General features: G+C 32.5%; 2 protein-coding genes and 1 long non-coding RNA gene across 3 annotated transcripts; all 3 read left to right on the top strand.

The window, feature by feature from the left end:
* The first annotated feature begins 919 nt into the window (after window positions 1–919).
* On the top strand, window positions 920–7,645 carry LOC148628869 (uncharacterized). Its single transcript, XM_088596061.1, has 3 exons — window positions 920–997; window positions 1,438–3,530; window positions 4,623–7,645. The coding sequence occupies exons 2-3, from the start codon at window positions 1,443–1,445 to the stop codon at window positions 6,228–6,230; spliced, it is 3,696 nt and encodes a 1,231-aa protein (XP_088452187.1). The 5' UTR covers window positions 920–997; window positions 1,438–1,442; the 3' UTR covers window positions 6,231–7,645.
* A 4,894-nt stretch (window positions 7,646–12,539) lies between these two features.
* Window positions 12,540–14,954, top strand: LOC148628868 (uncharacterized). Its single transcript, XM_088596045.1, has 2 exons — window positions 12,540–12,799; window positions 14,382–14,954. The coding sequence occupies exons 1-2, from the start codon at window positions 12,574–12,576 to the stop codon at window positions 14,909–14,911; spliced, it is 756 nt and encodes a 251-aa protein (XP_088452171.1). The 5' UTR covers window positions 12,540–12,573; the 3' UTR covers window positions 14,912–14,954.
* Window positions 14,955–19,512: 4,558 nt separating this feature from the next.
* Window positions 19,513–23,858, top strand: LOC148628867 (uncharacterized). Its single transcript, XR_015919351.1, has 4 exons — window positions 19,513–20,016; window positions 20,715–20,784; window positions 22,323–22,356; window positions 23,086–23,858. It is a non-coding gene; the product is annotated as an uncharacterized LOC148628867 (long non-coding RNA).
* Window positions 23,859–24,652: the final 794 nt, after the last annotated feature.

Raw genomic sequence — 24,652 nt, 5'->3', positions numbered from 1 at the left:
GTGCTACTTAAACGATCTCGTTTTACCGGATAGTGCCTTAACATTCCGTGATAATTTATCAAAAGTCTAATTTAATGTCTAATAAGAGGACATGTGATAGTGGTTAAACCTTTTCTCCAGCTGCGTGTTGAAAATATGGAAAGCATTTTTTTTTCAAATATAAATGACCCTGTTCATGTTTCAGTACAAAATGTAAATAACTGTAAACTTAAAAGTAAATATATTATAAATGTGTATTTTAATGGTGTTTGATAGGATTGAGCTCATATAATTATCAGAAAATAGAGTTTAAAGCTTTTAGAATCGATATCTAGACTGCAAATTATCAAAACCATTCATGAGTTACATTTACTCTGATGTTCAATAACGAAACAAACATATAAGATATAATATCGAGTGTTAAAAACATGAAAAATCCGAGAAAATCAAGATACATTGTCAAAAATTAAGAAACATGTATCTTTATATCAGACTTTGATTTGATTATGCGAAGTTTGGAATAGTTGTTTCTTTGATTACACAGCCAAATGTGCCACATATGATAATCATTTGGTAATCATATGACAATTATATCGTATTTAACACAAAATAGTCAAATGATTATCTTATGATGCTCAGATGTTAATTTTGACTGAAGGTTCTTAAAAGTATGACAAATACCAATTCTACAACTCGGTTTGGTGTAAATATTAGCTTCTTGTAAATCAAAGTGTGCATTTAGGGTTTTGAATTTCAGACCCCTGCGTTTAATATTATCGTCATGTTTCTCATGAAAAATGCACATTTTTTACTTGATAAGTATCTTGTATAATTATAAAGCGGAGTAAATCAATGTTTTGAACAATAATTCAAAGCAGCCTCTCACTGGAAAAACAATTAATCATTTATGACTTAAATAGTCAGTTTTCTATCGTTTTCCTGGACGTGTATGCAGTAAGTAGATACGCTAGCTTAAAAAAAATATGAGAAATATGTTTATGTAGAAAAGAACTAGATGGTAAGTTAAGGATATGTAAACAATTGCATTAATTGAACTTCATGTTTGCTTTAGCTTTTTTTTATATTATTATTTTTACAAGTTGATAATTGTGATTATAATTTCAATGATGAGAATTTTCTTCCGTATCCAAACAAATTAAACAAAGTCAAATAAGGGGAAAACTATTTAAAATTTTTTTTTCGAATTTCCTGGCAAAAAATAAGCTGAGGTTGAAGCGGCATCGGTTCCGTAATTGATAAAGTACATCTGGTAAATGAACAATTAAAAACGACACATAAAAGCATAAACTTCTAAAAAGTATGTTAGAAGTTTTGTAAGTGATACCTTCCTTGAACCAATAAACTTAAATTTTGCATGATTTCATTTTTTAACCTAAAATTACGTTTTGAACAATATATAGCTCATATTCAATTTTAAATTGCACCATTTCTTTTCAGTCACAATGAAGAATGCTTATCTCTTTCTAATTGCTTTGTGTTTCTTAATCAAAAACACATTGAGTTACGTAAATGTAACTGACATCACTTCAACGGTAGACAAATATGTTCTGACTTGTGGATTTAAGCTGTGCCATCCACCAATATCTTCTTATTGGCAACCATCAGCAGAAACGTTGAATATAACAGTATGTCCGGATTGTTTCTGTGACTTAGAATGCTTAACACGAAAAGATTGTTGCCCTGATTTTTATTTTAATGGCCCATCTTTATCTTGCGAATCACCAGATGTATTAATGTCTACGATTAAAAGTGAATATCTTATGGTATCATCATGTCCAAGAAATTCCAGTGAAATGATAATGAAACAGTGCTACGTTGCAAATTCAACAACTGAAGTATTACGAAAACCACCTGTCAACAACGGATTATTTACCTTCCGGAATTCATTTTGCGCAGAGTGTAATGGTATAATTAATAGTACAAGTTGGAATCTAGAATTCAATTGTCAGTACTTTGCCGATTTCAACTTTTTATCCTCATACGAGGCAATTATCGAAACAGCTCAAGACGCCAGTTGCAATGTGACTTACGAACCAGGGAATTTTCAGCCGACAAAGTGTACGGATGAAAACATCAAATATGAAGACAATACGATATTAAAGTGCAACGTGTCAGGTACGTGGGATGACTTTAACTTTGACATCAGTTTAGCATGTGAAACCATAGATAGCCCTTTTGAAAATTTTAGAAACGTATTCTGCCTAATCTGCAATCCACCTAAACAAACAACGCAAACAATTGATAAATGCAATCAAACAAAAATTTGGAAGGGGCATGAACAGTCTGATCTGATGAATTGGATGTGCAGCAACTTACCCGATGTCAAATCGACCTTTCCCTACAGAAACGCCTTTTGTTTTCTGTGTAACATAAATGGCGATGATCTACCGTTTATGGATATACAGTCACTTTCAATAGTGACTTCACAATATGGAATACAGTTGAAACGCAATGAATTGAGTGCAGATTACGTTTTTAAAAATGTAATTGATAGTTTGAATAAGAATACGTCAGTACAGGACTCAACATCTTATTTGTACGTTGATGGCAGAACAATAAATGTAAAAGAACTGATCAACTACTACCAACATACTACAAACAGTGACGAAACCTGCAGTGACAATCAATATCATTGTTCTTGCCAGGTGTCATGTATCTTTGGTAACGTCAAGCGATGTTGTATTGAATATTTATTATTCTATAATACTACATGTGTAAACACTATCAGCGGGGAATCTTACCTTGCAAGTACAAATTGTCGTTATAAATGTGAAGCTTCCCACCTTTGCTATCTTCCGGACAATACGCTACTTGGTACGATACCAATCATTATTGGCCATGTTACCTATCGAAATATTTTCTGCTTCTTCTGCGATAATGTATTCACCATGATTAATAATGATTTACCGGTCATCCAACCATGGAATATTTTAATTAAATGTGTGTCAAGCTTATTTTTAAAGTTCTTTTTGACAGTTTCTGATCTTTATGACCATGCTGTAAAGTCAGGCTGTGAAATTTCCTTCTCCCCGGATTCATCACACAATTTGATAAGACAGTGTCCATCTAATTTTCGCACGCTTATTGGTCAATGTTTCTGGGAGAACGAAATGAATGAGAACATTGAATGGGCATGCAGATATTTGAATAACCCTGCTATTCCAACTTCGGAGCCTTATAAAAATGTGTTCTGTCGTATTTGTGACCAACGGCCACCGCCCACAGTCAGACCAACAATTCCAACATCTATCACAACTACTCCTCCATATGGAACAACAGTCACACCAACTACTCCTCCATATGGAACAACAGTCACACCAACTTTTCCTCCGATGACAACATGGTTAACTCTACCGACGTCGCGAAGTACAATTCATCCTACTCCATGTTTTTTTGGTTGTTATAATGTTTTTAAAAACGTCCAGACATTTAGATCAGTTTTTGTGGTAAAGTCATACATATTTTCCTTACCAACGAAGGAAGAAAACTCAAACAAATGTCAGACTGATGAAGTTTATGATCCCATACAGGTGAGTTGTGATATTAAATTCAATTAAAATAATTAAAAAATAAATGACTTCTTCTAATCTATCGTGACTATATTGCCCACACCGGCAAAGAAATAACGCAAATCATACTACAGACGCCAGCACGACGAATAAAATTTTATCAACAGATATAAAACTAAGGAACAGATTTTGAGAAGTACAAATGAGACATGTTTTATTTTGAAAGGAAATGTTTGATTCATTTTATAATAACTTATAATTTATTTGCAATATTAAACGTTAGCCCACTTTACAGTATACATTTAAAACAGTTGTGGCTAGAAGTATATGCAAACATTTATTTATATAACTATAATCTGTCGATTTTGAAATCTAGAACATGAACATGTTTTCATCACATATCAAAACGTTTCGTGTAGTTGTAGTTTCCTTTCAACAATCTGCTACACAAAATGTGTGATGAACGTTGGAAATATTTTTTAAAATGTTTGTAGTAATCTTTAGAGATATATCAGATATACCTTATATCAATGCTTTTTTATTTATATATTTCTTGATATATATTATAAAAAACAAAACAAAAGGCACCTTACCAAGTTTATAGATGTATGTATCTTTAACCGCCCTTACTGTTTATCAAATACAAAAAACGAACTCTTTTTTTTTTTTTTTTTTGATCCTGCAAGCACAATTTCGATCAAACATTTAACCGGCCACTTCCATGTTTTCCATTCACTTAATTGTCTTAATATATTCATAGCAGATTATTTCAACATGAAATATTTATGTAAATACTCAAAAAATGAATAGCTATAGACTTTCTGTAGGGAGTGACATTATATATACAAATAACCTAACCCCTTCACAGAAACGTCTTTTTTCTTGTATAGTTCTATGTATTACAGAGATGTAAAACCTTCAAAATAGGAAATATATAGCCTATCCTGGAGATAGTGTCTTTGACAGGAAAACCGGCTTTGATAATTTGACTAAGTACATATAACGACAAAATAGAATATTTTCTATTTTGCTGACGTCGGCTCATTTATTTGAGAGCAACCAGACGCTTTATGATTTAAACAGTCCGTTATAATCATTTCATTTCTCTTCCAGAGCAAGTGTAAACCGTTTGTGTGTTATCCAGGAAAAATTAAGGTAAATGATTCATGCCAGCCGTTACTAAAAAGAACAAGTAACTTAGGATATAAACTTCGCCTTCGTCTGCATGGTATATTACGGAACTACAATGCCACTGTTATAGACTTTTTAACTGACAGCAGAGATGTCTTGCTTGACTATTTAACCGAAACACTTAACTTAATGACTGTAGACATGTTTGTTTTTTCAGTTTTCAGCAAGGTTCCGTGTAAAAAACGTTTTTCTTTAAATAACACCGAAAATATTCAAACATATAACTCCATAAATTTTTTTATCTACGAAATCGTTGATAGATTAGTTACTGAAGAAATGTTACTATCGTTGGACGGTAAAGTATTCAACATTTCACATGAACACGGACTGAATACTTTAGAATTGAGAGTGTCTTCTACAATTAATGTTGAAAATATGATTGAAGCATTTAACCCTTCTCAACATTGTGTGTATACATTTAACAAAGAAAGGAAGTACACTTCATTGACAAATTACAGATCTGTCCTTGTCTCACCCTTGCTTACATGCACTCAAATTGAGTTCAGTGTTGAATTATACAATATTGACCTGTCAAAAATGATAGTCCATTTTCCTCGCCATTCTATGACGGTTGGTTTTGGAAAATATCTACTAAATGGGAATAATAGCATTCGTATATGTGCCGATATATTTACATCTAGAATGAACAAAGCTTTACGTTCTAATAATTGGGAAAATGTTTTAAACATGATTATGGAGATTGTGTCCGTTACATCATTGGTTTTTCTGGTCTTGACATTTTTATCCTATGCACTACTTAAAGAAATTAGAACTCTTCCCGGTAAAAACAATATGTGTCTTGTCTTTTCTCTTCTCTGTACTTTGTCACTTTTTACTTTTGGTTTCAAGTTCAAGGATCATAAGGTTTTGTGCAAAGCTATAGGAATTCTTCTTCACTACTTTTGGCTCTCAGCATTTTGTTGTCTGAATATATGTACCTTCCATATGTATAGAACTTTCAGGCGTCTCCATCTTCCCTCGTGTGAAAGTATTCACGAACAGCACCGTACGTTTATGAAGTATGTTTTATTTTCTTACGGTATTCCACTTCTAACTGTAGCTACAAATATTGCCATTACTACAGGAGTCACAGACAGCAAATCTGTAGGTTATGGCGATATTATGTGTTTTCTCACATATGTATATGCTGTTTGGGCAACATTCCTTATCCCAGTTTCTGTCATCTGTTTGATCAATATATTTTTCTTTATTGGAACTTTTTATAAGATTCGTTCACTGCCAAAGGTAATGAATGATTCTAAAGTGAAATCTAACAAGATTCATACCGCTGTATATTTCAAATTATTTTCGATCACTGGTATTATTTGGATTTTACAGTTGATAGAATCGTTTTTACCGATGTCAATATTCACATTTGTAATATCAATTCTTAACTCACTTCAGGGTTTTTTTATTTTTATATCATACGTTTGTAACAAGAGAGTCTATAAACTTGTAGCTGGTAAACTCTGTGGAAAGCATGATCCCAAGGAAGCTTCATCGGACACTGCTACAACAGAGACAAAATAAACTTCGTTGATTATAACTAGGTCGTTGTATTAAACGCTTCTGGAATGTTCCGATGGTAATTTTGATTTAAGGAAATGTTATGCTCGGTAGCTATTTTTATATTTATTTTAAAATGTTACTACTATTTACTATGAAATGTTTAATGTTTAATGTAGTGTTTTGTTGCTTCTTTACATGTTAGGTGTTGTAATTGCAATGTATTTGAATTTGACATTATCTAAAACATTAAATAATTCAAATAATATGAGTTAAGCACTGCCGACAACCTAGCATCGCATTTATATATATTTTTCTTAAACGTTCGTCGAGTCAGTGTAAACGGGGGCGATATATGACAGGGGCGAGATAAGATAGGTAAACGAGTGTCAATTTTAAAAAAAAAAACACCGGATCAAGAAACTGTAAATATCATTTTTATTTTTTCTTTGTTTATGAACTGGATATTTGTATTTTAAATCAATTTAAATGCTATTTTCACTTTGAAATCACTTCCCTGAACATTTTATGTGACCCTGTCTGATACCATTTCTAAGTGGTCTTGACGTACATGGTTAGCCTCGCGTGCGATGCTCGGTATGATTGATAAAACAATGTAACTTTGCCCAATGCTTCAACAAATGACTTAATACAAATTTGAAAAGCCATGTGTAAAAGCAATTTCTGCAGATGCAAACATTTTAAGTAATAGATGCCTTTACAAAAAAAATCGTTTGAAGACAATTTTAAATCGTCATGGTTTTGATAAATTTAAGACATGATAAGTTAGCCTATGTTGCTAAACAAAATGCAAGATTGAAAAAAAATGAAAATATTTGACTACTTTGGAATTCACCAAGACAAAATATGATACATCTTGTACTTTTGTAAATGCTTCCCTCATAAAATATATTTGATAATAGAACAAAAATATGTACATATTAAACTCTGAATCAACTTTCGAAAGTTATATATTTGTTTTTAAAAAGAGTGTTGGCATATTTTAAGTTTATTATCATGGGGGAAACAAATCATTTATACTACTTATTTGGAAGGTTCCTAAGGTTTACCCGTCCGTGGAATAGGTAGTCTGAAGATTCGATAGTACGAAATTTTGTTTTTTCTTACTTTTCGATAGTAGTCATTAACCAGATATAAATAGAAAAAGCACTAGGTTGGACCTCCCACACACGCAGTACCATATATTTTGTCGAATACAAAGTATATAAGTTGAAACTGATACATGTACTTGTGTATGTCAATAGTATCATACTAAAGTAAGTAGTATTTCAGGGATAAGAGTATACCTTGCGAATCCATTTTAAAAACCAAATTTTTTGATCAACTAAGGCATTTAGGAATCCATTCATCTTGTACTATATTTCATTATTACATATGCGTGTCAATAAAGGTTTTATCTATAAAAAATGGTTATTAAGTTTATTCTTCCCTCGATCACCTTTTTTAATATTTTTTACTGTACTTTTTTTTGCTTTAACTATTAACATTTTTAACAAACCTTGCATTTCATTCACTGATTTATGAAATCATTTTTTCTTCAAAATACTTATATTATTAAAAGTACAAAATTGATATTCTCTAATGACTATTTAGCGACGTAAGTATCTGAAAACTGCTGGTAACAAAATAAATATATTTGATCGTTGGAAGAGCTAATGTATTTTTCATTTTTTATGTGGAACGATAATAAAATGAGTTTTGAAATACTTTTTTTCAAAATATTTTGCTCATTATTTGATGTATCTTTACATCGAGAATTAAGCAAACAGGCCAACAAAAAAACAAGTTGACAAAGTAAAGGCTGAAGAGCAACTATTCAACGTAAAGCTTTTGTATGTTGGTTTGATCCCAACAGTGGTAGTTCAAAAAAAACTTCCTCCTTATATTTTTCAAGAGCACGTAAATCTCGAAAATACCATAACAAGCTATATGTTAATTAATTAGCACTTGAAATATATAACTAGATAGATGTTTATCTACTGCTTCTGAAAAACAGAAACGAAACAATATAAAGAAGAAAACGGATGGGAGGTATTAACGATACCCTCTCAGATGGTGTAGACCAATATGATGAAGCAGGCGAAGTTTCTATCTGTTTAAAATAACCTTCCCGATACATTTGTATGTAAAATTCGTGCGCAACGGAAATACTATTGTTACTGTCTAGTAAATACGACATAAAATGTAGATTTGGCCTAGTGTAAAATATGGATTTAAAATGTGGTTTATCAGAACATTTTAATTTCTGTTCAATAAATAAAATAATTTAATCAAGAATAAATGGACAGGTACCACACAACTCTTACATGCGTATAAAAGGCGCTTCAAATCCGACCTGTCAATGAAGATTAAGATTTGATCCGGTTAGGGTAAGCGTGTGCAAGTACAAGATTGATATAGGCAAAATTTATTTTAGAAATGTACTTAAATTTGTAACGTATTTTTAATTTGTATTTGTTTTCATTTAAGTCCTCTGTAGTATGTTTTTTATTTGGTGTTTGCCAGTAATGTAGTCGAACTAAACCTAATACTGTAACAAAAACGTAACGGAATGCAACAGCGTATAATCAAAGACAAAAAAGTAAATACTTTCAGAGATCACTAGAAGGTCTTCAACAAGTGTAATGACACCTTAAAGTAAGCTCTGAAAGGCTTCGACAACAACGGTAGTAGAAGAACGATTAAACTACTTAAACTAAACATAGAAAGTCAAATAACGACACAAAGACACATTGATGACCAACATCTCCTGACTGAGGACAGACGCATGAAAACTAAGTTTATAAGACCGTAACCACCACCCTTTAATGTAATAAGGTACAAAACTTGAAATGAAACAAAAAACAAACACACTATGAAGTTCACTCATTAATACATCTTAATATTATCTCAATTAAATACCTTAACACACATTATATAGACAAAATAAGATATCCGTTTTAAGAAAGCTCACAGTTACTGAAAGTTAGCTTAGAAAATTTTAAAGCATGTCAATACAATCAAAACTACCATAATAAGAAATAATAACGGGAAAGACAGAATTTTAGAAAGCTATAAAATTACACAGGACGTTAACCTTCTGAGTTCCTCGAACCCAAAATGTTCCAAATTCTGTATTTGGCCAAGCACTTGATTTTGGCGAATACAGAACTATTTGGACCCATCATTAAATCTAGTCTCCATTTGTTTGAGGAGCATGGCTATATCAATCACCTTTTCCTTGTAACTCCATGTACATTTTCTCCACTATTAATGCGTTGGTCATCCCGGTCCTGTTTTGTACAGTGGTAAAAGCAGCCTAAATACAGACATTGATTGTGCGCCGATTCTGTTACAATCTTAACCTAATCAAACAATCAAAGTCGTGTTTTATTTAAAATAATTTGCTTTTCAACTGTAGATCTTTCAAAGATTATTTTAAACCAAATTTAAATAAAAATCCTCTATCTTTCTTATAACGAACTTCCTTCAGCGCTCTTATTTATTCAGCATAACATATTTAACATTGTTGTTTTAGAGTTACCAAGCTGAACTGGTTTCTCTCCGCCTTGGAGAAATTGTACTTGTAATTGCGTGGTTTTCTGGATTTTATTGCTTTTTTCTAGTTTCTAAAATTAATACATTCAGGTTAAAATTGTTGGTATTTTAAATTTGCTGCATTGAACAATGTCTGGACAATTGACAGGAACTGTTATTAACGAGTTTCATTATTCAGCTCGACAGTAAAACCTGTATTAACCGAATTCTGGAAAACCGGAAACTTGTGTCATCCAGACATCTTCTGGGTAAACCGGAAACCTGTATCAATCAGACATCTTATAATATCATTCATATCAGTTTCAATACATTTTGAACGTGTGTAAACTGTTCATTTGTTTTCACCGAATAAATTCTTCAGTCAAAAAGGGGTTCGTTTTAGACAGGTTATTGTATTGTTTTCAACATAGACAGACTTTGTTTTCACTGTATGTACCTGTTTTAGAGCAAGCCATAGTCAAAAACACGCTTGTAATATGTCTGATGTCCATCGTAAAGATGTTAACTTTCTTGGAAAATATCTGGCATTGGAATAAATTTTGCTTCAGATTATGCATTTCATTAGGAATTCTTTTAATTTTTTAGTTTCAAAAACAACATCATTGCTAAGCAGTTCGAGGTGAGAAGCCCCTATTTTGCTGTTGAATGGTTAGATAATACTTTAATACAGAGTGTTTGTTACTGCACATATAGTATGTTACATGTATGTTCCTTTAAAACATAAAACAAAATAAAACATTATGAGGAGCACTTCACTGCTAATAAACAACATCAAAATCGTTTTTTTTTTCCAAATAAAACACAAATTGAAAGAACTAAGTAAGGAATTTGTTTTTGTTCCTACTGATAAAGCTGCAAATAATATTATTGTTATTTGACATAAATTTTATATTGAAATTGTACAAAAAGAAATAATAAATTCACCAACATTCCAACTGACTAAATTTTCAGAAATTGAAAATGTGAACAGACACAAACTCGTCGCTACCTTTTTACCACCTGAGCATAATAGCTTCCAACTATGTACTGGCTTCCTAAACTTCACAAATCATCTTATAAATATAGATTAACTTCCTCTTCAAGTTATTGATTAACAACTAGACTTTCTTTTTTACTTACTAGTGTCCTCAATACTATATAATCTGATTTTTTTTTGTAACAAAGCTTATGAAAATAGTGGAATTAACTTTTTTTGGGAGTGTAAAAGAGTAATCAAGGGAACCAAGGTTATAGCGGTAATCAAAAGAATGCAATCTAGGAACAAAGACCAGAAAAGGAAAACAGACATACACAACAAAGAACATGAAGTAACTAAAATCATACATACAAAGTAACAAAAGCAAATGAGCAACTCCGACTCCACTAAACCTGGGCCAGGTGCACCGGTAGGGTGAGCGTCCTCAGCTTTTCTAGAAACACCCGCCGAGTTGCTCATAAAAAGTCAAGTCCGGGGTAGACAAACGAGGAAAGGAAAACTATGACCCGTTGAATAAATCAGTTTTCATGGTGCAGATGGATACACTATAACGAACCACGAGTTCATGATGACGACCATATAACTTCTAGTGATGACTTCAATCTTGTAGCAAACACGCTTGAAGTGTTTGATAAATTACATGCCCATGTGGGGTCTTCAATCAAAAACATAAAAAAAATAATTTAATTGGAATTTTTTGATATGCTTACTGCACTCAAATTCATGTTAGACAACATTTTCGTACGCTTTGGAGAAACGTTTATATTCAAGTTATTGATTGGAATTTCCAGAGAGGTCTCTGTCTGTATTGTTACGATCGCAATTAATGACTAGAATAATTAAAAACCCTTCCAAACAACATTTGGCAAAAAAATATGATAACACGACGATGTTTGGACGACATTTTGGCTCTAAACAATTACGACTTCAATATTAATACTAAAGATATATATCCTGTCTTTGAATAAAGCAAATAATGCTAAGAAAGAATGCTCGTTTCTGGATCTTAGTATTGATATCGATAATGATAAACTTAATACTAAATAAAAGATAAAAGGGAAGATTTTTTCATTCCCTATTGTCAACTATCCGTTTTTAGATGGTGATGTATCCTTGTCACCATCACATTGTGTTAACATATCACAATGTGTTCGATTTGCTCGTATTTGGAACAAGGTTTGGGATTTTAACAAAAATGAATCTTTATATAACCGAGAAATTACTACTTTAAGGTTTTCGATATGACAAGCTCGTAAAAACACTCACAATGTTTTCAAACGATACAATGAACACATTCTCAGATACAGATGTATTTGTAAAGGATTAATACGTGCAGGCATCTCTCAACCTTTGTTTTACGTTAATTTTTTACACAAAGCACAGAAAGCTCGATAATCACCCAAGTAGTTAACTAAACTGTTGATTCGCTCGTAGGGTCATAGAAATTAAAACATTATATTTAAATGCAGTTTTTGCCATGACATGGGTTGTGTTCTTATTGTATGACTTTTGATGTACGGTGATTCTCAACCCCACATGGAATGAAGGGGCAACTCTTTCGCTGTATCTTTTGGGTCCAGCAGCAGCTTCCCCTGTCGTATAAGGGTTTCCTCGTCGTTCATTAGGAAACCAATGGATGGCTTAGGGCTGGCATTTTCATTCCGCTGGGGATTGTTGTCTCTTTGACACATACACCATACCTATTATCGTTATATAATTTCCGTAGATCTAAATAAAAGTTCGACACAACCGTCTGTTACTGCGCATTTGTATTATGAGATAATTCCTTTTCATGTCGACTAAAACATAAAGCGGATATAAACTTGTACATGGATGTGTCATGAGAAAGGAAATCATAGGATAACAACCACTTTTATTATCTTGATGTTTTTGAAGGAAGTGTTGAAGGACATTAATTTGAAAATTAATTCGAACCTTTTAAGAAATCTTTATACATTTGTACTAAAACTCGAAAAACCGACACTGACAATGTTTTTGTGGATTGTGTTCCTGACTACAATTAACTGTCTGCCTATTAATGTTTCGGGGAGATACAGTGGTAAGTTATATTTTAATGTAGAATCTATTTATAGTTTATTTTGATAAACTATATTTAAAGATACTTATTCAAAACTATGTTGTTTATGCATGTTTTTTTTCACAGTTGATGTGTGGTCTTTCTTTTAGTGTGTCAGCATGGCTTCTGTTATTGAATTGATCATTATCGTCTTTCATTGTTATATATATATATACATATAAGATCCATTGTGGTGTTCATAAAACTGCTGGTAACCATGAAAAGTTTAGATGAAATTATTTTTATAACTAATCGGGTCTAGTTTACTTTTAATAAAGATTCTTCAGACGAATTATTTAACCTCATTTTGCATCTAGTAGATAAGGTCTCAAAATTATAAATATCTTGGTACAACAACATGAAAATCCCCGTCACAATTATTCCACAGAAGAAGAGATTAGGGACACTTCAGAATATAAGGGTTCATCATTACCTGTCGAAAAATATGGTATCAATTTCACAAATTATTTCCCTCTTACTACAGACAAACCTGTGTATCTAGAAAAATTTGAATGTATAAAAAAAAATGTATGAAAAAGTTGCATCAAGTTTATGTGAAATTAAATAAAAAAAAATTGACGTGACTTTTGCAGGGTTATTCTTTTAAATTCTGCACAGAGTGCAAAATTAAACAAACACCTGAGATTCATTTCATATGGTTCACTCATTTACACAGTTTAAATCACCTATTGTGTAAAGGTGGCTATTGTCCTTTTATTTACTAGCATGTCAATGTGAATACAGTTTACCTTGAGTACATAGGGAAAATCTCAAAACTTTAATTTATTTTTGGCCTCTCAGCAGAACTGAACTAAAACAGCAAAAGTTTTTGATATAATTTTACATATCATGATTGCAACTTTCTCATATTTAGGGGATGCTTTGCCTTAAAATTCTTCTAGATACATATGTTTGTCTGTAGTCAAGGTTGAATAAGTGGTGAAAATGGGGCCATATTTGTCCAAAAGTAATGATGAACCTTAAACCTGCACAATTCCAATAGAGTGAAAGCAAGACAATCTTTATGAATTCTATGTAGTACGTTGAAACGTTTGATTCATTACAAGGATTTATATGTCTATATTCTACATTTGCTGTAAAAGGTATATATTTTTCGTCGAATATAACCAGTAAGTGCCACTGTAATAATTGGAAGCATGAAGATGTGTTTTTTAATTTCATATCAATAATATGCACGTTATATTTCTCTTAAGTAGAATAACCGACTCTATGTAATGAGAATGGATATGGAGAATAGGTAAAAGTGGCAACATCCCCACCGTGATGAAAAATATAAGCTCGAAGCCAACCATGGGTCTTCAATGCTGCAGCTGGTTCCAAACCAACATCATACAGAGGCACAGCGTACTACGTAAGCGAAAACTAAACGTGAAAACGAAACAAAAAATACAGAGGCCGTAAATTTTTTACTTTTGACAAGCGCAAAAATGCAGCGGGATTCAAGTACTTTGGCGTGATCACAACCCTTTTTATTTTTTTGTATTTTTTTATAGTATGTCGGTATTTGTGTTTTAAAAAATGTTTTTACTTTCGTTGCTTTTAGTCTGTGGCTTTAGAACATTTAATCCAGCCTTCAGTACATGCTGTAATGGAGTTCTAAGCTCTCCTGGTGGACGTTCTTGTTGTGGAACACGAACCTATAACCCAGCCTTCAGCACTTGTTGCAATGGAATTATAAACTCTCCTGGTGGACGTTCTTGCTGTGGAACACGAACCTACAACCCAGCCTTCAGCACATGCTGCAATGGAGTTCTCAGCTCTCCTAGTGGACGTTCTTGCTGTGAAACACAAACCTACAACCCTGCCTTCAGTACATGCTGCAATGGAGTTCTAAGCTCTCCGGGTGGACGTTCTTGTTGTGGAACACGAACCTACAACCCAGCCTTCAGCACTTGTTGCAATGGAATTATAAACTCTCCTGGTGGACGTTCTTGCTGTGGAACACGAACCTACAACCCAGCCTTCAGCACATGCTGCAATGGAGTTCTTAGCTCTCCAGGTGGACGTTCTTGTTGTGGAGGTCATGCATATAACCCTGCCTTCTCTCGATGCTGTAATGGACGCTTGTGTTAAACATATAAAATATATATATATAAATAAAAGTTTTTATGTATGATTCGAAAGTCAAGAAAAAAACTTGAATAAAAATAACAACTAACATCACAAAAAATCAAAAAACAAAGCTAAGGAAATAAACTAGAATTATATTAGCCACATTAATGAATTGGAATTGATATAAAGTGCATAAAATCTTTTATCACATATTTCAACTGCAAATATTATCTATATTTCAAAAGCAACAGTTATTGGATCGTAACTCCTTCTGGACGTTATCAATGTGTTCAAAATTTAGACTGAGGATATATGGCATTTGGTATTAGCAATTATTTAAATAAATAGTTTCCATCTCAAAATTTAAAGACAGTTCTACTTGATTTGTATAAGTTATTTAAGTCATAACTGTATAAGAAATTTGTAATAGCTTTTCTGGTTGGCGTCATTGTTGCGGTACTATAACATACGACTTAGACGTTTGTACATGCTGTATGGGACTTATGGCGACATTGATACTTGTATTTCTAAATGACGTTTACTTTGTCTACCCAAAACTGAAACCCGATCAGGCGGACCATGAGCTTAACATTTAGTAATGTAGCAATTTTACGTATAATCTTCCTAACATGCTGCAACGGACCATACCCCGGCAAAACGATGTTTATATGGTCTTTTTGTACTAAAGGTATCACTTGCTTACCATGCCCAGCATAGCAAGGTATGCGTTTTCTTATGTTATTTTTATTTGAATATTTTGTCAATTATTTGCTTTTTCAAAACATCTGCATATTCAATTCTATCGTTGGTGACTTTTAAGCCGGTTAGACCAGCCAAACGCAATTGCAGGTTGGACAATTATCTTCATTATAAAAACCTGCCAAACTGTAGAATTAAAATTACAAAACACACAATAAAATTCATCACAAGGAGCTGGATATCAAGGTCAAACACTTCCATTGAAGCATTTGAAAGATTTGAGTAATAAAAAACGAAACCCTACATACAAAAATCACGTCAAACAGGAAGTTGATGCGTGAGAGTGCCAATACTAACACATATGGTATTACTTATATCCATAGGTTAGAAACGAACAAAATGACACTCACGAGAGCGAAATGCCCCTTACTAGTTATGGGTTGATTGATTGATTGTTGGAGTTTAACGCCCGAGCAGCAATATTTCAGCTATATTCAGGCGATGAACATGAAATGGGATAAAAATGAACATGAAATGATGATGATGAAATGAAGAAAGGGATGGGACACAAGGATAATAGGGTCAACAAATTTTGATTGCCACAAGAAAAAGGGAGGGATGGGTAGGGTCGGACAATTTAGCCTCCTGTGGTGGAGCACGAAGGTTCCTACTCCTATCGAATACCACAGCAGGGTTCTTTAACGTTCGAGGAACGTGGCATCTTTCCCATCACGGAGTACCACTGTGGTTTGCAGTCAGGTTTTCCGTATTATAGCCTGACAGCCCTAGCATTTAACACGCCAGGAGTACCCCATTCCACCACCTGGGGCATACAGCCCAGTTGCTATGTGAGCAGAGCGCCTAGCCCCTGGCTAGGTTTCTGAGTACTATATAGTTGCCTTTTACGACAAGCTTAGCGCTGCTGCAGGCCTATTCTTTTGACACCTGGACGGCACGTGGCTACTAGTTATGGGAAACCACAAGACAAAAGTAAAAGAAACATTTTAAGTTTTATCACATAGTTCAGAGATGAACAAAATAATAAACCAGGTGACGAATATAGTAAGATACAAGAATAAGGAAAAAACTCTTAAAATTAAAAAAGGCGGTCTGGAGATATGTTACAAATTGTGAGAAAAGAACAAAAAGAATAACTTATTACAAAACTAAAGTGGTTCAAATGGGGAGTTATTAAAGAAAACAATTTAAGCACATTGTGAACATGACAAAGAAAAGAATATATGAAAAATATTTCTTTAGTATCGAAACTGTATCCCAAGAGAAATTGAAACAAAATACAAATATTTTTCACCAAAGATGAAATGGTATTCCCTAGCCGGATTTAACTTTCTACAATATGGACATGTTGACTTGAGCTTTGTACTTAATTTTCTGTTTGCTGCGATAGATTTGTAAGATTTTATGCCAACATATAAGAATATGAGACATGGAGACAAGGATTATCTCAAACGAAAAGAAAACCAGAAAATTGGAACACTGTCGACCACTTCCTTTGGTTTTATTTTGTTTGATAATTGAAGTCAGTTATCTATTGCCATTTTGGTATCATGTACATGTGCTCAATAGTTAACCTCTTATCAGCAGGATTAGAATTATTTTCATAGGAATTTGGAGATTCAAAAAAGAAAAATACCGAAATAAGAAGCCGAGTCCGTTTCAGATAAGTTCTACCAGTTAATGTCAAAGAAGCCTCATTATTGTAGCGCTAGCTCTAATACAAAGAATGTATCATTATAGTTTTAGAGGTTTTGGTTTCTGTGCAACGGTAAATTTCGGTTATAATATATAATATATAGTTCGTGGTCAGGGAAGCCTGAAAACTTGCTTGGTGATATGTGAATACCCTTAGGGACCTTTTGTCTACCAGAGAAAGAGGAACAATCAGTAAGAAAACAATAAATTTTCAAGCGTCATATAAATGACTCCGATTTTTCCAGTTTTCTCGGTAATTTTCATAAAATGACCCTCTTTAGAACATCTGAAAAAAAGTTTCTTGCAACTTTTTATTTTATCTCTATTGTTGACTTATCCTTTCTATCTATTTCAAAATAAATTAAAGATCCCTTTTGTGTTCAATTCTATAGTTACTTTAGATACCTAAATTGCTGTTACTGTTGTCGTCATTTAAAGAAATAATGGAGAATTGTTTTAGTGAGTATCGTGGTTTAGAAACCATTTTTCTATGTTTTACTCTTTGTAAAACTGTATTGTTTCATGAAAATTAATGATTCCCTGAAACCATCGTTTTGAGTGTAACATTGTAATATAATTACATATTTTTATTATTAATTATTTAAGTATTCGGCTCTCTAGGATATTTACATATTTAATAAGAATGACGATGACACGGTGAAATACAAAAAAGTGCTGCTTACAATAAAGATTAGCTTTCACATTTTTTTCTAAAAGCTTCGGCAGTTTTATTAGTGATCAGTCTAAATGTGCAACACATTCCGAGTTTTATATATAAAAAAGGTAAGCATTGCTAAATTGCTTTTCTTCATATGCCCATGGTTGCATATTTGTGCAAGTTTTATCGTTTTCAGACATCCGATTAAGATAAATGCCAGACCAGTCGATGACTTTAACAAACATTTTACTTTTTGAATTAAAGTTATAGTGCTAATTTATGTACTTCGATACAAGCACTAACCAGAGAAAATGTATGAATAACACAATGCAAAAAAGGTTCATGGCAACGTCTAGGTTAAGTGCCCCGGAATGGCAAGGCTTTCATGCTATCTGCATGACACCCACCGTTCAACTCGTTCAGAGTCATGAAAAAGAAGAGGAATATGTATTGCAGTTGAAACTCAATGTGTCAGATTAGTCAGGCGCGGTAATGAGTTTTATTTTTATGGTCAACGTCTTTCGATCAAGCTTAACGAATTCACATTACTAAAAATACAACTCCACTTGTCTACTACTCAACTCACTAGATACCAATTTAAACAAATATTTATCAAACAAAACTGTTCTGCTTAACAGAACATAAGTAAATATAAGTCACTTCTTGTGTGAATTTCGAGTTGATGGTCAAGATAAGAGACTTCTGTGTGTCTGCCATGTCCTTAATTTTTATCTTAATCTTTTGGTAAGTGAAACGAAAATAGTCACTAAGTCAAGAATTATCCAGTACAAAAAATGTTATCCATACAGAGGAAACTGAAATAATATGAATGAGTAGTCTCATTTTTGTTTCTTTTGATTGATTTAGTTTAACTGAAGTGTGTCTTTAAAAAAAACATTGTATCTTTTATGAGTTATGTTTTGCTTTTTTGGGTTTTTTTTTTTACAAACATTTGTGAAAATCTATCAAATCTCAACCCATACAGTTTTCAAGGATTTTCACGTCTTCGGGTTTCGATTTATTTAAGACTTTGGATGGCATAACTCAAATTCAGAAGTTTTCAATTTTAAAAGTTGTTCGACTGACTTAAAGATATTGCAAATTCAATAAGATTTTTTACTTTTTGTTTCAAAATAACAAAAGTACAGTATTTTGTGTAAAATTTGTATGCCAAGTTTACATGGTATGACTTTAAACGATGCATTTTATAGACCTTGCTGTTTGTTTGTCTTATTTGCCTTTTTCGTTTCATTTTGTTTTATTTTAAGGACAGGTTTAAATATGTATTTATAGGTTGGTTTGTTTAATGCTCTTGTATTTTAACAGTGATTTGTACAAAAATCTTGGATTGTCAAACTGACTACATACAAGAAATTATCGGGTCAGTTTGAAATAGACATCGCCGTGCGTCAAATATCTGCGTAGGGATTCACTTTTTTAGGCCAATGAAATTATGTTTTACTAGAACGTTGTTATAAACATATTTGTACCTGTAACCGTTACTGTATACAATATTGTAAACAAATACAAATGAAATGCGGTACTTGTACAACAATTTATCCTGACATAATATAAATCAATCAATGCTGCGCTTTTCTAAGGATGTTTGCTGCATTCTTACATTTAAGGCTATGTGCTGCCGTGCTGAAGAAACAAAATCCTCTTATGCAGCTGATGTTAATGGTGTCCTGTTGCTAGTTGCTATAATGTACCATTTTAAAATAAAACATACTTCATAAAAAGTCATCAGATAACTAACAGTGTTTATCATCCTTTGGATTTCAAGTTTAAGGAAGTGCAGTATCATTTTTAAAATTTTCACTGCACAGGAGTGACTTGATCTTCAGGAGAACTGTCGAAATCATCAACAGCTCACTATTTAAGAAATCATTGGAAATATAACACAAAAGATGTCAGCAAATTAATCTTGTGACATGCCAATCATGCACTGTCACATCGCTTCATCAACTGACGCACCTGCTTAATTTTGACTGCACCATGTCACAATCAGGAGTGTGCAACCCAGGATAACAATATGGCGGATCGGCTACTTCAGGTAAGGAAGAACGAGATAAAAAAAAGGCTAATTTTTTAGTACGGAAATTTTAAGTGCCTACAGTTTATAACTATCTATCAATAAAGTATTTTAACGAAATATACAGTTGAAAATTTGGTTATTATGAGGAGTAACGGAGAATTCTAAAGACAAATTTTGTCGGAAAAGAAATTTTTGAATATCATTGAATATCTTCGTATTATTTCACTTTCGTTGCAATATTTATGACTTGTTACTTATATATAAATGTGTTACTACAAAATTTGGTCGTTTTAAATACTATTGGTAAAGATCAATGTATTTTTTACAAACTATCCTCCTTTTTGAAGTTGCAATGAATGCCTTCAGCTGCACTGAGTTGTCTGCCTTAGTGTTTGTTATTTATTATAATTGTATTATTGACATTTATCTCTGAATTTATGTTTTTGATGCTCAAACATTTAAATTTAAATTTAAATGCCATATCATGTAGTACTACTGATAATTTTGCAAATTAAAATATGGCATGATTCCATTTGATACGTTTACATTGAATTTACAGGTATTTTTATTGAATTCAAATGATTAATCATGAACATTATGTGGTGAATAATAGTCAAGTTTCACTTTATTGTATATACTATAATGTTTCTCTGGAATCCTACTACAATATAATAGTACACTATTGTAAATCTTGTTTACTGAATTTTGTTTTTCAGGTCATATTTGAAAGAAAAGAATTTGTGGAATTTTTGCCATGCTGTGGGCATACTTCCAAACTTGACAAAGGTTAAGATATGGATAAATATAGAAGTTAAATATGAATTTATGATGCATTTTTTTTTTTTTTTTTTTTTTTTTTTTTTTTTTTTGCCTGTTCAAATTAAACAATAGACATGACAAGTATCAATGAACAGACACTGTGAGATTAATCTTGATGTAATCATGAGACCAGTTTTAAAGCAAACCAATAAAATAATCAGTCGTTTTAAAACCACTAGAGGTAAATTTGAATCAAATAAGAATCTTAATGTCTTGAATTTATTGCCAAAACAAACTTTCTCAGTTATTCATTGGAGTAACCGTCATTAACCCGTTATGGATAGATTAATACAACTGTTCATCCAATAACAATGGAAAAGAGTCTCTCCATACTAAATAAACCAAAACAAAAACAAAACGCACACATACAATAGAAAATAGTAGTATTTAAGATTGTATACCTAACACTGTTTTCATATACTACACAAGTTCTCAATAAAGATGTTGTTACACAATTAGTGTAGAAATGACATGATCAAATTATTTTACAAAATAAAAAAAAACATCTGAATCGAAATTAACCAATTAAGATAAAAAAAATGTTTGGATCCGCTCCTATCCATTTTCTTCTTCAATATTAGGCTTTAAAAACCGAAAGAACAAAATTACTAAGCAAAATAAATGAAAAGTAGAAAATTTCAAATATATGAACGACCATGAAAAATATGTTTGTCATGTGGGGACGAATTCAAAGAAAATGTGTAACCTTGTATATCATGCTTATGTGATAAGAGGTCAAATGAACTATTGGAAGACACCTAGTTGTTAATAGCACATAATGTATGTGAATTATTGCTAGGTCACTAAAATAGGTTTGTTACGTCATAACGTACGATCAACTTTACTCTTGCGATTTTTCTGTGAATTCGACGCCTGAGTCTGTGCTTTTACCACTATATTATATTAAAACATCATATAACAAAATGCAATTTTTAACTTTTAATATTATCTGTTTGTTTTGATGTTTGTTTTGTATTCTGCTGAATTATTGGCGTCAAATTGACAATAAACTTTTATTCTATTCTATTCCGAAATAACATCTTTGAAAATAAGAAAATATTGACAGTCACCATTAAGAAATATTTGTAAAATATCTATGTACTGCTTAAAATCCTAAATCATGTAAATTAGTATGAAATGTATAGTTATTACTAGTCTTAGTTAGAACGGCAAATTTTGTCTTTACTACGCTCAGTCAGGGAGTAATGTAAAATACTTGACTCAAAATAAAGCAAAAAACAAGGCTGTTTCTCCCCTTATACTATAATACCCCTGATCATAATTCGTCATGCTCAATGAATGGTCATCCATAAATAGTTTAATAAATACAGTTGAGTGTCATTTTGTTTTACAAATTTCAGATAACGAGCACTGGGTCTTTTCTTCTTCGCAAATTTCTGATAAAAAGACATTATTTTAGATAGTGACTTCAGCGGGCTCACCTGATATGAAAAGCCATAAAGAACATGTCATTTATTCCTATATTATTCCTTTTTTTCTTATAGATAAATATATTTTTTTCTGAAAATATGAGAAACTGTAAGTACCTAATGCTAATGTTGTTTTCGTTCATCACAGAAGTTTTTTGCTTTTTAGATTTAACAAACATTACATCAACCATTGAAAAGTATGTTTTGACGTATGGTTTTAAATTGTGCGATTCGTCTATTTCTTCATATTAGAAACATACCAAATTTGAATTAAATGGAACTGTTTGTTCGGATTGTTTCTGTGACATTTAGTGTCTAAGAAGGAGAGATTGTTGTCCAGATTTGAACTTCAATGGTCCATCAATATCTTGCATGTCAGAAGATATCTTACTGGGTGCATCTGATAAAACCTACTTAACGATATCTTGTCCTAGAAACGCCAATGACAATTGTGCGCAGTATCCAACAAAACGTCAGCAGGCTTATTAAATTACCCATCGGTTACACACAAATCTTTGACGTTTAGAAACCAATCAGATTAAAACAACAATGGGTCACCAATCACAACAGCAATTTTTCACAGCACTAGTTCATATCATATCGTCCCATTATATAATATTGCAAAATATCTAGCCGTCCAAGAAAATAACCAAATCATATGGAAAATTCTCACACAAAATACTGACTTGACCGTTTTTGGTTGGAATAAAGAAATTAAGTATTTGGTAGCAGTGATGGATGTGTTTTAGGTACTTTGAAATATTTAGAAACCTTCTTATTTTGTGAAAGCAGAGATATTGGGATCATTTTATACCTTATCATTTTTTGTCTCTTACAGGGTATGTGTAAAAGCTTCACGTGTTATCCAAGAAAATAATTTTTTAATTGTTACTGCCCACCGATTTTACGGAAAACCACTAATCTTCGATACAGTCTTCGCATTAAACTCTTTGGTGGACTACAGAACTACAACTCATCAGCTTTAGAGTAACTCGTAGAAATGATATCATTTCTGGTTGATTTGTTGACCACAACCATTGGAATAACTAAAATTGAGATACTTGATTATTCTGTGGTCAGCAACACTTCATGCAATAAGCAATTTTCAAAAAATAACACTGAAAATGTTGAAGCATATGTTTTTTATGAAAATATTTATCAATGAGGCTGTTGAAAGGTTGAACACGAAAAAAACAACGTCTATTCCTGGATGGCAAAAAAATAATGTTTCGCATTTCTAAATACATTCTAATCTATATTGTCGTCTACAAAAATGGTTGAATTCTTGATTCAAGCTTCTGATCCTATCTTTCACTGTGAAGACAACTCACAAAACAAAGAGAAAGAATATTCCCCGTCGACAAGTTACAGATCTGTCCTTGTGTCCCCGTTACTTATTTGCACACAAATCACATTTGAAAGTTACGAATTTTATATAGATTGGTCTAATATGTTGGTTCGTTTTCCGAATATTCGCTTACGGCCAAGTTTGGAGAATATCAGCTAACAAAAAATGGTGGTTTACGGGTGTGTGTGGATATTTTTCCCCATTTATTAATTCATTCAAGAAGTCTTTATAAATGGGGTAGTGTGCTAAATATCATAATGACAGTTTTAGAAGTGATTTCTTTGGATTGCCTGCTCCTCACATTTTTTTGACTTATTGTATACTTAAAGAATTGAGAACAATTCCTATTAAAAATAAAATGTGTCTTGTATTTTCTCTTTTCTGGACTCTATCTCTCTTTATTTTTGGCTTCAAATCCGAAGATAACGAAGTCTTATGTAAAACGGTAAGGTTACTTCTCCACTACCTCTGGCTTTCGACATTTTGTTGTCTAAATGTCTACACTTTCCATATGTTCAGAACGTTCAGACTTGGTCATCTCGTCACATGTGATATAATACGGAAAACCTGACGGCAATCAATAGTGGTGCACCGTGTTGGGAAAGATTGCCACGCTCCTCGCACGTTAAAGACCCCTGCTGTGGTATTCGATAGGAGTAGGAACCTTTGCGCTCTGCCACATGAGGCTAAATTGCCCGACCCTACCCATCCCTTCCTTTTTTCAGTGGCTATCAAAATTTGTCTACCCTTTTATCCTTGAGTCCCATCCTTTTTTTTCATTTCATCATCATTTCATGTTCATTTTGTCATCCATTTCATGTTCATCATCTACACATAGCTGAAATATTGCTGCTCGGGCGTTAAACCACAACAATCAATCAATCTAACTACTAAAGAAATGCTCTTATTTGATTTTGAGTTTATGGCTATACATGTAACTGACAGATACCACACTGTAGGTTTCTGTTAATTTTCATAAAAAAAAAAACGAGAGTCCAGAATTTTATCAAACTAACCTATATAAAGTGAAATGGCCAATACTTAACAAAGCAAGTTC

Source organism: Perna viridis, chromosome 1 (assembly GCF_037379345.1).
Source record: "Perna viridis isolate PV_CMFRI_1.1 ecotype Kerala chromosome 1, ASM3737934v1, whole genome shotgun sequence".
NCBI lineage: Eukaryota > Metazoa > Mollusca > Bivalvia > Mytilida > Mytilidae > Perna > Perna viridis.
The sequence above is the reverse complement of the archived record's forward strand: the minus strand, read 5'-3'. Positions and strand labels throughout refer to the sequence as shown.